Below are 14,989 nucleotides of genomic sequence, written 5' to 3' on the forward strand. Positions count from 1 at the left end.
ACTCCATTTCAACTTTTAAATTTCCCTTAACAAAATCATGGTAAAATAATTAAAAGTTCTTTCAACTAAAATGATATTTCATACTTTCAAATGTTGGGTTCATCCTTCCAGAGCCTATTAATGGAATGTGGAAAACAAATTCCCAAGATGTAGGAGTTTCTTACTTCCTGGAACTATGACTCACAATACAAATGTTCAAAACAGTTAAAAAAAGGAAAGGTTTTCTTTGAAGTGATTTCACTTCCTCCTTATTATTTACTGCGGTTACCAATGTTTGTGATATTAACACTTTGAAAAAGTTTGGAATGTGACCAAAGAAGGACTTGAACCCCCTAGTCAGGGTGCACATCATATTCACAAAGACTCCAGGACGGAGAAGATGCTGCCAGACCATAAGTCATAATAAATTTACACCTTATAACAAAATATTCTTTAAAGTTTGTGAAAAGGCTGTGTCTGTTAGAATTTTAAAATTTGCCTCCTTTATTCATTTTGCTTCAAGGGTTTATTCTAGCTGCAGAGAAAGCAAACATGCAATTACAATTACGCAAAACTAAATCAGCTAATTGGGAGATTAAAAAGTTAAAAATCCCTTTGTCTTTTTGTGAATTACTATTTATCTCAAGAATGTTCCATTGCGATCCTAAGACTCACGTTCCTAAGGTTTTGACAGACTCAATAAACAAAAGGGATTTAGGGGAATGTGCTGACCATCTGTCCAGGGTTTCCTGAACTTTCAGTAAAGCGGATGAATAAAATTATCCTTAATTATGTTATCAGGACTGCATTTGAATACCCAGATGTACCAGATTTCAGATCAGCCACTTAAAATTCCATTCAAAGATTCTGACAGTGTAACAGAACTGTAGAAAGTGACATTACATCAGATTTACTATTTTAAATGTTGTCCCTCATCAGATGGTGATCCATCAGAGTTGGCACAGAAGGACAGAGGATGAAAACTACCTCCCTCAAGAGTTTCTTCACTGCTGCTGATGACCACAATGGTGAATCGCTTGTAGGCAACAAATACAAGAATGGGAGGGATGCGGACGGTCTCTCAGATGGGCTTCTCTATATTCTTTTCACTTGCTTCTTCCAGCTATATGATGTGACACACCATCACAATCGTCTTCACCAAATGCCTCTATTAAAACTATACACATCCCGTCTCCATCTGCCCAAATCTTACCTAGTGCCTTTCAGCTCTGGATCTAGTCACACATCGCAGTGGCTCATAGGTGGGGTTCTGGAGTCAGCAAAGATAGGTTTTAATTCCACCTTTGCCATTTACTATCGTTAAATGGCCCTGAGCAAGATACATAATTTCTCTGGGCCTCAGTTTTCTCATCTGTAAAATGGGAACAATAATTATGCCTTCTTCATTAGGGTTGCCCTGAGTATTAAATAAGCTAAGATGTGGGTTACACCCATCTCTGGCACGTAATAGGGTCTAAAACTTAAATTCCGCAAATATTTATGTAGTGCCTATTACATACAGAAATTGTGCTAAGTCCTGGGAATATAATTATTAAATATTAGCCATTTGCTATTTTGACTACTACACCAGTACTATTTTCTGGACTCTACCAACCAATAGGATAGCTTCCTTCTCAAAATTTCCAGCATGCCTACTTCAAATGTAATACTTTAGTGTTTTAGCTCACTGCCTTATTCCTTGTTTCATGTGTGTGCATCTGGTCACTTCAGAATAGCGCAAGAGTCTTGGGGTGCATGGGTGTCTCAGTCAGTTAAATTTCTGCCTTTGGTTCAGGTCATGATCTCAGGGTCCTGGGATCGAGCTCCTCGAAGGGCTCCTTCTGCAGCAGGGAGTCTGCTTCTCCTTCCCCTTCTGCCCCTCCCCGACCTCATTCTTTCTCTCTCTCTCTTAAACAGATAAAATCTTAAGAAAAAAAAAAAAACAACACAAGAGTCTTAAACAAAAGGAAGTAAATTACAGCAGGCATATTACAGAAAAGAAGTCAAAAAACCTATGTCTTAAACGCATCTCTGGTATTCTTATCTACACCTCCTTGGGCAAGTCATGTAAGGTATTGGAGTCTTGAATTCCTCTCACCTATGGATTGGTAGGACTGTTTATGAGTACTCAACTCCTTTTCGGCCCTAAACTGAAAACATGCTTTGATTTATTGTTAATGAACATAATCTAAGTTGTCAGTGCCCATTTTTTTAAAGAAACCAAAAAAATGGTGATCCATTTTGGTGGATTTGGATATTTTGCTTCTTCATATATGTCTAGCAATGTGAGCCTGTGCCACTGGGATACCATCTTTTCATGACTTTTCCACATCAAGTAAAAATGAATCTTTTTTTTTTAAAGGACTGACTACATTATCAACTGTACCCTGATGTACACTGACTACACTACTAAAGTTTTTCACCTTCCCTTAGAAAAGAGATAGGAGATGTGGAATCATGTGTATGCCAGAAGACATATGACCAGGACTCAAAAGCACTTTTAAGATACAAGAATGTGTTGGTTTTAAAGCAAACGAAACAAAAATAAAAAATAAAAAAAATTGATGATATCCTATTGGCTATGATTATATTTCAAGTAAAGAAAAGTTGCTTTATTTTAGAACTTTTCTATAGAGGACTTATTTTTGACTTTATTTTTGATCTTTTTTGATAGACTTATTTTTGAACTTTAAAATAAATATTTCCCTAAAATTTCCAGTATCACTTCCACATTCTCATGCTATCTACCAACCTAGCAGCCTCCCAGTCATTAACTAGGTTTTCCCACCTGTGATTAGAGATAAACTTCAGTTCTTCAAAGCAAACGCCGCCATCTATGTGCCAGCACCATGTCTCTCATCTACTCTCATCTACTAAGAAAGTACTCCTGGGGCACCGGGTGGCTCAGTCAGTTAAGTGTCTGACTTTTTTTTTTTTTTTTTTTTTTTTGACTCTTGATTTCAGCTCAGGCATGCATGATCTCAGGGTTGTGGGGTCGAGCCCCATGTCGGGCTCTGCAATCAGCACAGAGTCTGCTTGTTCCTCTCCCTCTGCTTCTCCCTCTACATCCTCCACTGGCTCACATGAGGTCTCTCTCAAATAAATAAATAAAATCTTTAAAAAAAAGAAAAAGGCAAGTACTCCTGAAATCGTTACCCCCACCTTGATCAACTTCCCCCTCTGTTGGATCATTCCTATCAGCAAATACATGTCTCTTACCTTCTTAAAAACCCTTCCTGCCCCCACAGCCCCCTCTAGCCACCACTCCATTTCTCTGATTCCTTTTATAGACAGCATCTCAGAGTAACTGCCTCTGTGCTATTTTACAGTTCAGGAGCCTACTAAAGTCCAGAAAGACAAAGTAATTTATCTATGCAGTGATTTTCCTAAATATAAAAAAAAAATTAAGAGCAGGGGCATATCATAAATTTTAATCTCTGATGATAGCAAATGACACCCTTTTCCCTATTAGAGAAAACCCCACAATTTCTAAATAAAAAGGCATTCACAAACACTAGTATTTATGGAGCAATGTACAGGTTACAAAGAGTCTTTATGTGCCTTTTCTCATCTGATTCTTAACATTCCTGCAACTTGACTAAGAGGTTATATCCCATCTTGTTAATGAGGGAACTGAGGCCTAGGAGGTTTGGGTAACTTGCTGGGCCGCGCGGCCCAACGCTGTGCCTGTGGTCAGAGGCTGAGGAATGAGATAGGGTGTAAATCCTGCAGCTACCAGTTGGTGTCCATGTGACTCTGGCAAGTAACTTAATCTGTCTGCTTTAGTGTTCTTGTCTGTCAGTCAAATGGATACAACGCCTTGGGTTGGGAACCAGTAGCTGACGTGTATGGAGTTCTAAGGAGAGTATTAACTTTATTAAGTCCCAATTGTGGCCAGGCACTACGCTAGTTTTATAAATAGAAGTGTAAAAATACCAGAATATATTTTGAAACCTGTAAGATAATTGCTTTAAAAAAAAAAAACTGTTGGGCAGCCTGGGTGGCTCAGCAGTTTAGTGCAGCCTTTGGCCCAGGGTGTGATGATCCTGGAGACCAGGGATCAAGTCCCATGTCGGGCTCCCTGCATGGAGCCTGCTTCTCCCTCTGCCTGTGTCTCTGCCTCTCTCTCTCTCTCTCTCTCTTTTTCTCTCTCTCTGTATCTTTCATGAATAAATAAATAAAATCTTTTTTAAAAATGTTGAAAATATGCCAATGGTTTTCTGATTTTATTAAACTTACCTTCTTTGAGTTTCCCAGCTTCAATGTAGGGAGTAAGAAATAATGGCTTTCCTACGTCTCCCTTATGTGGTACGGAAACCTGAGCTCTTTTGTATAATGAGTGAAAGAGCCCATCACCACCAGGGCAGAACATGAACAGGGCCACCAAAACAATCGCCTTCCACGTGGCACCAACCATTCTCCTAGTCCTAGGATGAAAACAACAAATGAATCCAAAGAGTAAATATTTACCAGCCTTTTGACATACAAGATATTCATTTATTTTCATTCAAAAAATATGTATATTGTAAAAAAAAAAAAAAAAAAAAAAACCAACCCAAAGTATATTGTGTGTCAAAGCCCCTTGCAAAGCATCTTGGATACCACCTGAATAAAACAGACCCAACCCCTGGTTACCCTGAAGTGAATAGTCTAAGGGGCTGTTCATGGATTTATCATTATCACTAGAAACAACTTACATTTCTAAAACTGTGGTCTAAAAAGTAAATTCAGTACAGGATTAGATAAAGCCTCAGGACAACAAGGACTCTAACTCATCACCGAATGAGTTGGCGGAGACAGTTATCGACCACAGGAAGGGAGAGGATTGAGAACACACCTCAGACTAGGAGAACCCAGGAAGACCTTACCAATCGGATGTGAGTAAAAGGTGGGTGGAACCCAGATGGGCAGGAGAAATAGGGAAGGCATCACTGATGGGTCAAACAGCTTGAGCAAAAGTGAGACTTCAGTTGTCCATGGGTACTTTGTAGAGAAATTTAAAATAAAATGGATTTTCCGCGTACCCCTTCTCTTACAAACCATAAACTTTGATTCCGAGAACAAAAAAGAAAGAAGGAAGAAAGGGAAGGTCCTAAAACTATCCCCTATAGCTAGCTATTAAGCTCAAGACCTACACCTCAAACTTTATGAACACAGCTCCTCAAGGGTCTTCAAATCTGGAGTTTGCCTATTTATCTCAGCTGATAATAATAATGGTTTAAAATTGTATGATGAGTTCCTTAAACTTCTACATAAACATGTAACTTGTATTTACAATGGACTTTCCCATGTGTCTTCAGTTTATTTGAATATCTTAATAGCCTGACCGAGAAATCAAACATTACCATCACCAATTTTAGATAAGGAAAACTTGATTCAAAGGACTATCTTATCCAAGGACATGCTGAATCCCATCAAGGCAAAGACCAGATTAAGGTAAATCAGGGGTAGAGGCAGGGCTGGATCTCATTTTTTTCTGAAATTTTGATGTTTTGTTCATCATGGATTTTTTTTGTATGAATTTTGATGTTTTCCAAATATTGCATTAAAATACTATGTATCATGATTATTGAGTTTTTCGGTACTCTCTTGAATTTTACCTTGGGCAGGGGCCTCAGTTGATTTACCTTAATCCTTAATGCTAAGTGTTATGATCCTATATCAGTGCTATTATTATTCTGCACTACTAATTAAGCATGATCCAAATTCTTAGCTCTAAAGTCTAAGTAAAGTACATGAAATGAATAAATACTTTACTCATTCAGGTTTCTGGATATAGAAAGAAATATATAATTATGCCAATATAATGTCTGCTTTAGACTGCTTAAAATAGTGCTTTAAAAATGCCATGCCATTAAAACATCTAAAAACATGAAATGTGTAAAAATCTATTACTACATGCTTATCACAACCCAAGTTGGCACAACATGAAAATACTGGTTGTAACAAATTTTAGACACAATTCTCCAATAAGATAAACATTTATAATTATAATTTGATCAAATATATAATGCTTGTCAAATCTTTCATGGTTAGCTTAATAGAATTCCCCATACTTCATGTAAACAAGCCCAACCAAATATAATATGTAGCTAAAAAATGGTTTTGCCTATTATTGACTATAATAAGGAACAAAATGAATTTAAAAACTGAAATTAGTCCCAAGAAGCCCAAGGGTAATGACCACTATTGCACTGATAAAACTTTTTGTTTTTTATTATGTGCACTTATTACACTGATGTTTTAATAACATAATTACTTTCAAGGAATACTTAAAATCAACAATCTTACTAGCTGGTTCAGGGAAAAAAATCTGTGGAACTAAAAAAATACTGGAAGAAGCTCTTCCAGTAAGAGGTGTTTTGTTTTTTGTTGTGTGTGTGTGTGTGTGTGTGTGTGTTTTTCCTGGCGGCAGAAATAAGAACCTAATCACACCATCTAATTTCTCAATCTTCCTGTTGCAAACCTCCAGCTCCCTTTAATGGAAGTCATTAATATTTAAATAACCAGGGTAGTAACAACACTTCCCCTTGTAAGCAGATGTTGACTCAAAGATGTTAAAGAAGGAAAGAGGTAAAACTCATCTTGTTTTAATTGACATAAATCTAATACGTAAAAGTAAGAGTTGGGTCAATTTAGCAGATCTCATTAACATTTAATCAAATAACTATTAGACTCATGGTTTCTCGTGTTGGTGAATTAAAGCAACAACATACTTCATTTCATAATTCCCATTTAACCATCAGAAATCCTGAATTGTGCTTGGCTGTCACCTCTCCTCACAAAAATGAAAGCTATAATCACAAATGGAGAAGTTTTTTTTTTTTTTTCTTAAATCCTTCTCAAATGTTTTTGCTTATCCTAAATTAGCCTGAATCTTATCATGTATTGAACATTTATTGAGTACTTTCTAAACAAAAAACCTGGTACTAGAAGCTATTGCCCACAGAAAGTGAAAAAAAAAATAACCATACAATTTATCATGTCTATTTGAAATAATATGAAAACATTGATGCTATTTCCAGTTCAAATACATCATATTGAAGGATTCAGGCACACTGTTCCTCCTAATGTTTAGAAACATAAAAACCTAAGTAAATACAAAGCAACATTGGCAGAATTAAATAACCTAAAGGTCAAAAGTATATGATTTGCTAAAATTGTCTTACTAAACTTTAAATATTATGGTTGGCAACCATATGTCCAAAGTACAATGTTTTTCTATAAACACAGCTATTTATCATAGTGTTCCTTAGAATAATAAAAACTGTCAACACTGCAAACAATTTAGAATAAGTAAGTTGTTGTACACCCAAAAGATGGAATTATACACAGCAATTCAAATGATGAGAATATTTTGGAAAATATATTAAAACATTAGGAAAGAAGACCAATTATACTGGATATATGGTAGTTTCTCCTTAGTTAATACTTCTTTGAAATTTCTAAATTTTCTATAAGAATTACTCTTATAATTAGAAAAAAATTAGTTTTTGGTTTTGCTTTTGTTAAGATAAAGTGAAGCAACTGAGAGACATGGCAAAAAATGCTTGTTCCTTATTCCTTGTTATACCTGGTTATGACCTCTTGCGTTTCCTAGGAATAAGGGTTCTGTTTGTTCTTTATTAACATTCTTCTTTCTTTAACATTCTATGAAGATGTGTCTTGATCTCCTAGAGCCATGGAACCTCAAGACTCAAAGTAAACTTTCTCTTTGGTAAATTATAGGGCTCTGCATAAATGTGAGCTGCTTTATAATAATAATTACTATTATTGTATTTAATTCTGCCTGGAATAGAGTCCATAACAAATGTGTACATAATTGGTATTGGCATATATTTGTTGAATTGATGTGTCTAAATAGTGAATCATATTTTTGACAGATATGAGATATTAGATATTCATGTGGTCCAATTCTTTCATCTTGGAGACTAGAAAACTGGAGTCAGAGAAGTACGTAAGTGACTTAAGATTACACCATTGGCAAGTAGTAGGGCCAAGACTCAAAGCAAGAATTTATTTATGGCTGTAAATCGAATCTGCTTTCCACACTTCCATCTTTGGTCACAATTATATTCAGATAATTCTGTTATTGTCTCAATAGATAATTAACAGCCTGTAACACTCCTAAACCCCTTTCTCAGATCATTAGAGCATGCAATAAAAAATAACAAATGGATAAACAGAAATATTAATAAGTAAATCTTCCTAGAGAAATTTGTTTTTTAGAAACAGTTGACCTTAATCCAGGTTTTGTCAACTAATACACTGACACTTCAGCAAGACAGTGGACTTCTTTGAATCCCAGTCGATGCTTTTAAAACCAATGGTTACTTTCCAGGATCTTTGAGAGCTAGTTGTTCAACAAAGCCATTTTTAGAAATTAAACTATAAAAGCTTACCATGTAATAAGTTTTCTTCAAAAACATAACTAATAAATGCCTAAAACTCATCACTTCATAACCATTTACTACATTTTACCAAAACTCCAGGGTTACGGTGTTTGTAGGGGTGGGCAGATGACATAATGGTTTGCTACAGTGCATTTCTTTCCAACTCTGTGAAGTCTTGTTGGTATCCTAAAATCTGCCATGGTGGGAGTAGTTACACCTCAGAAATCAGCAAACACCCCCACTCCCAGAGAGCTGGTTTTTAAACATTTACCTACACATGGTGATGTCATGCTCCTAATTTGAAAAATGAGCTGGAAACTACTTTCCATCAACTCACACTCCAATTCCAATTGAAGTGATCACCATTAGAGACAAGAGAGGACAATCCTGCCAAGTTGTCCTCTGTGTTTGAAAACAAGCGTGAACATGATCAGATACAAGGCTTCTAGAAAAGAAACCTGAAAAAGCCACTGGAAACTGTGGTTTAACAAGTGAAAAAAGAATCAGGAACTAAAACTCCAGAATGAGGACAAAGAAACAAAACAGCAAATTATTAAGCCACCCCTGTTCTCTCCCTCCTGCTTCCTTCTTTTATATTATAGATTATTCCAATGAAAGGATAGGAATTGTTCATGTAATAATTGCTGTATGTGCAGTAAAATAGCTATTTGGATTCCGGCTCCATTTTAACCGTCTTTAGTAGCTCCCAACATAGTAAAAACATTCCCCCCAAAAAAACAAAACAGGCCAGCTAGTAAAAGACATTTCCATGAAATTTGTAATAAAAGAAAGGTACAAAAAAGTGGTTCCTCTACTTTAAAAAGATTTAAGCACATCTCAAGATTATTCAAGCATATCCAAAGCACCCGAATCCTATAATGAAGAGCTATTGTGCAACCCTCACCTAAATACCAAATCTAGCTCTTTTGCTAAAAGATTTAGATGCAAACAAGTGGTCTATTTATTTATACAAACAAACCTTTATCTAAGAAAACAAACTTCTGTATAAACAGACTTTTATTTTGAGGGATCCACTACTCATTTTCCTCAAGACATCATTTGAATTTCTCAAATTGATATTTGAAGTACTCTTTTCCCAGGAAGGACATAGTACTAGACACACAAGGTGAGAGGTGGTGATAGGCAATCTTCTGCTGAGAGGGCAGTGAGACCATGCTTATCTCCTTTTCACAGGCCACCCCTCTGGCATCAGACAGGGGTGTCTAATCTTGCTAATGACTTAGTTGTTCCCATTCCCGCCATCTTATTTTTGGACTCAAGGGAAAGGGAGGTAAACTTGAGTTATGCAGCAGGTAGAGGATGAAAAGAATTAGGAAGAGGAGGAATAATATTATCTGACACAGCAGGAGGAAGCTTTACCTTGAAGTCTCACTCCAACCAGAAGGAAAATTTGAATGGGGGGTGGTGGGGAGAGTAAAAAGTAGACATGTCTCAAAATGTTAATAACAGTTTTAAAACAGAAAGACATCCTCATGATCCTCATGAGGCCTCGTCATAGTAATACCAGTAACAGCTACCAATCATTGAACATTCTCTATATACAAGGAAATGTGCTAATTGCTTTATATTTTTATTTCTAGCCTTTGTAGGACAGGTACTATTTTCCTCCCACTTTAGAGATGAGAAACTAATCCTCAGAGAATTTAAGTTATTGGCCTAAGTTCACACCACTAATAAGTGGTAGAGCAAGGAGTTAAGGCCAATCATAATCAGTCTACAAAGAATATTCTATAGTCGCAATACTGGCATCTCCCAAAATGTGCTATGTGGGCTAGGGTCCCTCCTCCTTATTCAGGTAAATCTGGAAGTATTATATATTATATCCCTGCAGAATTAAACGATTATGTTGCTAAGAAGTTCTGTTGTAAATAAATCTGTTAAAACTTTAGCCCAGTATTTCCCAAACCAATAATTTTTGATCAGGAAAGAGTTCTTATTTTTTTGTAATAACTAAACATTTTATGTAATGCACTCTGTGACCTTTACTTATTCAACAAAACATGGTGGTGAAACATTTATACCCTTGGCCCTTCCTGCTGGGCTAACACTTCAGTTATGGTCTGAAAACGTCTCTGAGTAGAGCTAGCTTTAAGGATACAATGCAAAAGCTCTGAGGTACGACTAAGTTTTGTTTGTTGTTGGTTGATGAGAGTACAGGCACATGATGAGTTCAGAGGGTGCTCAGGGCCAAAATACATAGAGTTTTAGCTGTATTCATATTCATTAGCATTAGGGAATATTAGGTCTAATCAGAATTGTGATATGTGAAATGATGGCTCTGGCTGGCATCTAGCAAGTAGACTACAGGAGAATAAGGCCAGGGTATCAATTAGGAGACTGATATAATATTCCAGGATAGATGGCAGAGGCTCAAGCTAGGAAGTAGCGGTGGGAGTGATGAGAAGTGTGAGCTACATTTTGTAGGCAAACCTACTGGTATTTACTAATAGACTAGATGCAATGGCTGAGGGGAAGAAAAGAAGTAAGGATGACTCCTAACTTTTTTTTGCCCAGAGCAACTTCATGGATTGTTATGGGTGGCATTGTGTCCCCAAAAAGATATGCTGAAGTGCTAACCCCAGGACCTCAGAATGTGACCTTATTTGGAATTAGTGTCTTTGCAGATGTAATCAGTTATATTAGAATGAGATCATACCAAATTAGGATGGGACTTTAATGCTATGTAACTGGTATTTAGCAAAGAAACACACAGAGGAGAGTGCCATGTAAAGCCAGAGAAGACAGCCAAGTGACAGTGAGTGCAGAGACTGGAGTGGTGCATCTAATGAGCCAAGAATTACAAAGGATTGCTGGCAAACATCAGAAACAAGAAGAGTCAAGGAAGGGTCCTCCCTCCACCTCCTTCTAGAGATTGCAGAGGGAATATGGCCTTGCCAACATCTTGATTTTAGACTTCTATATGAAACAATAAATTCTGATGTTTTTAAGCCTATCGGTTTCTGGTACTTTTTATAGTAGCCCAAGAAAACTAATACATGGATAGTGGGACTAATAAACAACTGGAGGCTAAGAAAAATGTGGAAGGAGGCAGGATGGAGGAGGTAAAATTTGAGTCATCAACAATAAAATGGAAAAGAGAAGCTAAATTGATTTCTTATTAAGATATGTCTGGTATTATTATAAGTCAGGATTTCCCACGGGATCCTTCATGAAATATTAGCTCAGTAAGATATTAATAGATTTTAAAAGGGCAAAAGTTTGAGAAAATTTGGGTTAAACAAACTTAAATAGGCTTCCTGGTTTCAGAACATCTCAGAGCCTTTAATTTGTTACTGGGCAAATGTGTTTATTTGACTGTGGTACTATTCTTAGAGAGGTCCTTATTCCAGAGGTTTATACAAGACCTATTCAGATGAGGACACTAATTCCAAGGTAGAACAATTTTAAATCCTGGGCTAATTTTCTTAAGCTCCTACTTAGCTATTATTAGACTATAAAGCTGGAATTCGAAGCCAGATCTGGGTGATTCCAAAGTCCATGTGTTTTACATGTATCATTGTAAAAATGATATAATATAAGAAAATCTGCCTCCACATAACTTTTGACGTTATATGAAAGCAGAATTCTGGGTAAACTTGATTATCTCAGCATTTGCAAAACTTATAGGTGCTAAAATTGCAAGTGACTTAAGGGCATGTTTATCTGCAAAGCAGTGAAAATCACATGCCCAGAGAATGCTTTTTCTAGTGTACGTCTTTCAGTTTTGAAAACAATTTTTTAGAGGTAGCTCAGTCCTTTAGGACTTGGGGCAAAAGCACTATCTTTCAATGAGAAATACTTTTTCTGATGTAATTAGCTCTATCCTTCTTAGAATTAGCCTCCTTTTTGTTATCTACTGTGACTAAATTTCTCAAATAAAAAATTAAGATACATGGTGTGGCAAATACAAGTAGAAGACCAGGCACAATGGATGAGAATATTTTAAATGAGGATGGTCTTGGGAAATTCTGCAATGTCTTCACCTTAACCACCACTCCCTGAGATGACAAGAAACTGTTCCCTGATTCCAAAACAGACATATTATTGCAGAGAGTAACTGCTACGTAATACTCCCTTAGTTGAGTCTAATATTTCCTCATCTCCTTTTCCACACATTGTTTCATCTGGTCTTCAAAGTAGTGGCTCTCTAACAGAGACCCATGTTGATGGAGTAGAGCTGAGGTGGACTCCAAGTTCACTGGACCATCCACTCAATAAACACATATAGTTGACCCTTTATCAACATGAAGGTCAGGAGTATGACCTCCTGGACAGCTGAAAATCCATGTATAACTTTTGACTCCCCCTCAAATTTAACTACTAATAGCCTACTGTTGACTGGGAGTCTTACCGATAACATCAACAGTCAGGTAACACATGTTTTGTATGTTATATTATACACTATATTCTTACATTAAAGGAAGCTAGAGAAAATAAAATATTATTAAGGGGCACCTCGGTGGCTCAGTGGGTTAAGCGTCTGCTTTCACTTCAAGTCATGATCCCAGGATCCTGGGATCAAGCCCCATGTCAGGTTCTCCCGCTTGGCAGGGAGCTTGTTTCTCTCTCTGGCTTCACTCCTGTGCTCTCTCACTCTCTCATTCAAATAAATAAATAAAATCTTATTTAAAAAAATCAAACCATCCCAAATACCTACACACAGGTAATCAAAGAACAACAAAGTCATGGACTACTTAGCAAGAACAAAGAAATACAGAACTGAACTCCTTCATTAATTATTTTAAAATCAAGTATGCATAGTATCCAAAGTGGAGACCATAGAAAAAACCCACAGACTTGTTGATCTGGTTCTCCTGCCATAGAACCACCCTCTACAATTATCTCTATAGCTTCTGAAAAGTAAAACAAAATAAAACAAAACAAAGAAAACAAACCAAAAAATACTATTTTCACTCTCTTCCTTGCTGCATTCTCACTTCTGTTGTACCATCTTTCCCCAATCATTAATGATTCCCAGATTCCCAAATTCAGAGATCTTCATCTTAATTGCCTTCTCTGACACATTGACATTACTGTTTTAGTAAATTTGCCAAATCTGTGCAATGTGTGCTTTCATGGGTCTTCTAGAATGTTTTCTTTCATGGTTCCCTCTTCCTCTGCCTTCCCCTTAAATATTGGGTTTCCTAGGATTCTATCCTTGGTCCACAGCTGATGTCCCTCCACACATTCTCTCCAGGGTGGTCCCATTACTCTAGGTAGAACTTCTACTGACAGTATTCAAATAACTGCTCTTCTCTGAAGCGGCAGGCTTATCTACCCAGCCGCCTGCTGACATTTTCACTCGATGCCCAATGGGTATATTAAACTCAACTGGTCAAAATGGAACCTGATCATTCTACTAAAACACAGTGAATTGAACACATTTATTTCTGTTTCCTCATGAATCCACTCTATTGTGAAATCAGAGACATTTTTTTAAAGGTATAAATCTCATGGCCAAAGAAAACAGCAAACATGGCAGATCAAAATTTTGTTGTTACTGTTAGATGGAAAGTGAACAAAGTTTGCAGAGAATGAAAGCAGAGTACCAATGGGAAACAAGCTAATTCACGTCACAAAACCACAGAAAAGCAAATGGTAAGTACCAGACACTGCAGAAGGCAAGGGGCAGCATGGCACCAAAAACAGAGGGACAGGTTGAAGTCTGTCACAGAGGGTAAAGCCTCAGGCCCCACCTGACCCTGGCAGAGGAAGAAACTCCTTCTACAGAATACTTACTCTCTGAAACATCAAGTCAGAAACTCTAGACTTGAGAATATGAAATACAGAAAAAGTTAGAGGCATCCAATTTAAAACTAAGAAAGTCTACATACTAATTGCCTCTGGCCTCTCCAAATTCAGCTCTAAGAAAGCTGGCAGCCAGGACTATATGCCTCTATCTGTCACCCTATGCAAGAGAATGAAGGATTCTTCTCTCAAATATCTAAATCTACTGGGAGAAAAGTCCTATACACACTTACTTGTACTCCAACAAAATATCTTGGACCCCACCAATCAACTTATCAGGGAGCCAGTGAACTGCTGGCAAATCCCTTCAACACAATGGAGCTTCTAATCAGCAACTTTCTCACACTTAATATAAAACTAGAATCAAAGAAATGCTGGACATTGGAAGAAAGCCTTTAATTTGAAGGAAAAAGCAAAAGAAATTATTTGAAGGGAATAAGATCAGAAGAAAAAAAACATGAGTGGAATAACTCTTCAAAAACAAAAAATATATATCTTCAAGGAGATGAGAAGGTATTGGATTCATTAAACAATAGAATACTGCCTTATAAAGGAATGAAGGACAAGAACATGCTCCTGAAACATAAGATGGTAGCAATTTTAAGGTTTTGATAAAAGAGTGGGATAGTAAATACACATAAATCTCCTAGAAAATATAACTCAAAAGAAAAGGGCTTTAAAAAATAGGAAGAGAAAAGATAAGATAATTCGGGGATTGGTTCTGGAAGATCAGCATCCAACTAATGAGAGTTCTAGAAGAAGAAGGCAGATACAATTCAGGGGAGGAAATTATCAAAGAGATAATACACAGACACATAGCAGAGGTATGACTCTCAGGTTTAAAGGGA

At 36.8% G+C, this 14,989-nt stretch overlaps 1 protein-coding gene across 6 annotated transcripts in view; it reads right to left on the reverse strand.

Annotated features, from left to right (window-relative positions):
• The window catches only part of CPVL (carboxypeptidase vitellogenic like), a 126,844-nt gene that overhangs the window by 104,791 nt on the left and 7,064 nt on the right, over positions 1–14,989 (reverse strand). For 2 of the 6 annotated variants that reach the window (XM_038557205.1, XM_038557210.1), the window contains exon 1: positions 4,219–4,396. In XM_038557205.1, coding sequence (XP_038413133.1) covers positions 4,219–4,396 — 178 coding nt within the window. Of the gene's footprint in view, positions 1–4,218; positions 4,407–4,847; positions 5,215–7,552; positions 7,588–14,989 lie in introns of those variants that run through there. The other 4 variants (XM_038557206.1, XM_038557209.1, XM_038557208.1 and 1 more) reach the window with 3 other exon arrangements.

This window comes from Canis lupus, chromosome 14, assembly GCF_011100685.1.
Source record: "Canis lupus familiaris isolate Mischka breed German Shepherd chromosome 14, alternate assembly UU_Cfam_GSD_1.0, whole genome shotgun sequence".
Lineage (NCBI taxonomy): Eukaryota > Metazoa > Chordata > Mammalia > Carnivora > Canidae > Canis > Canis lupus.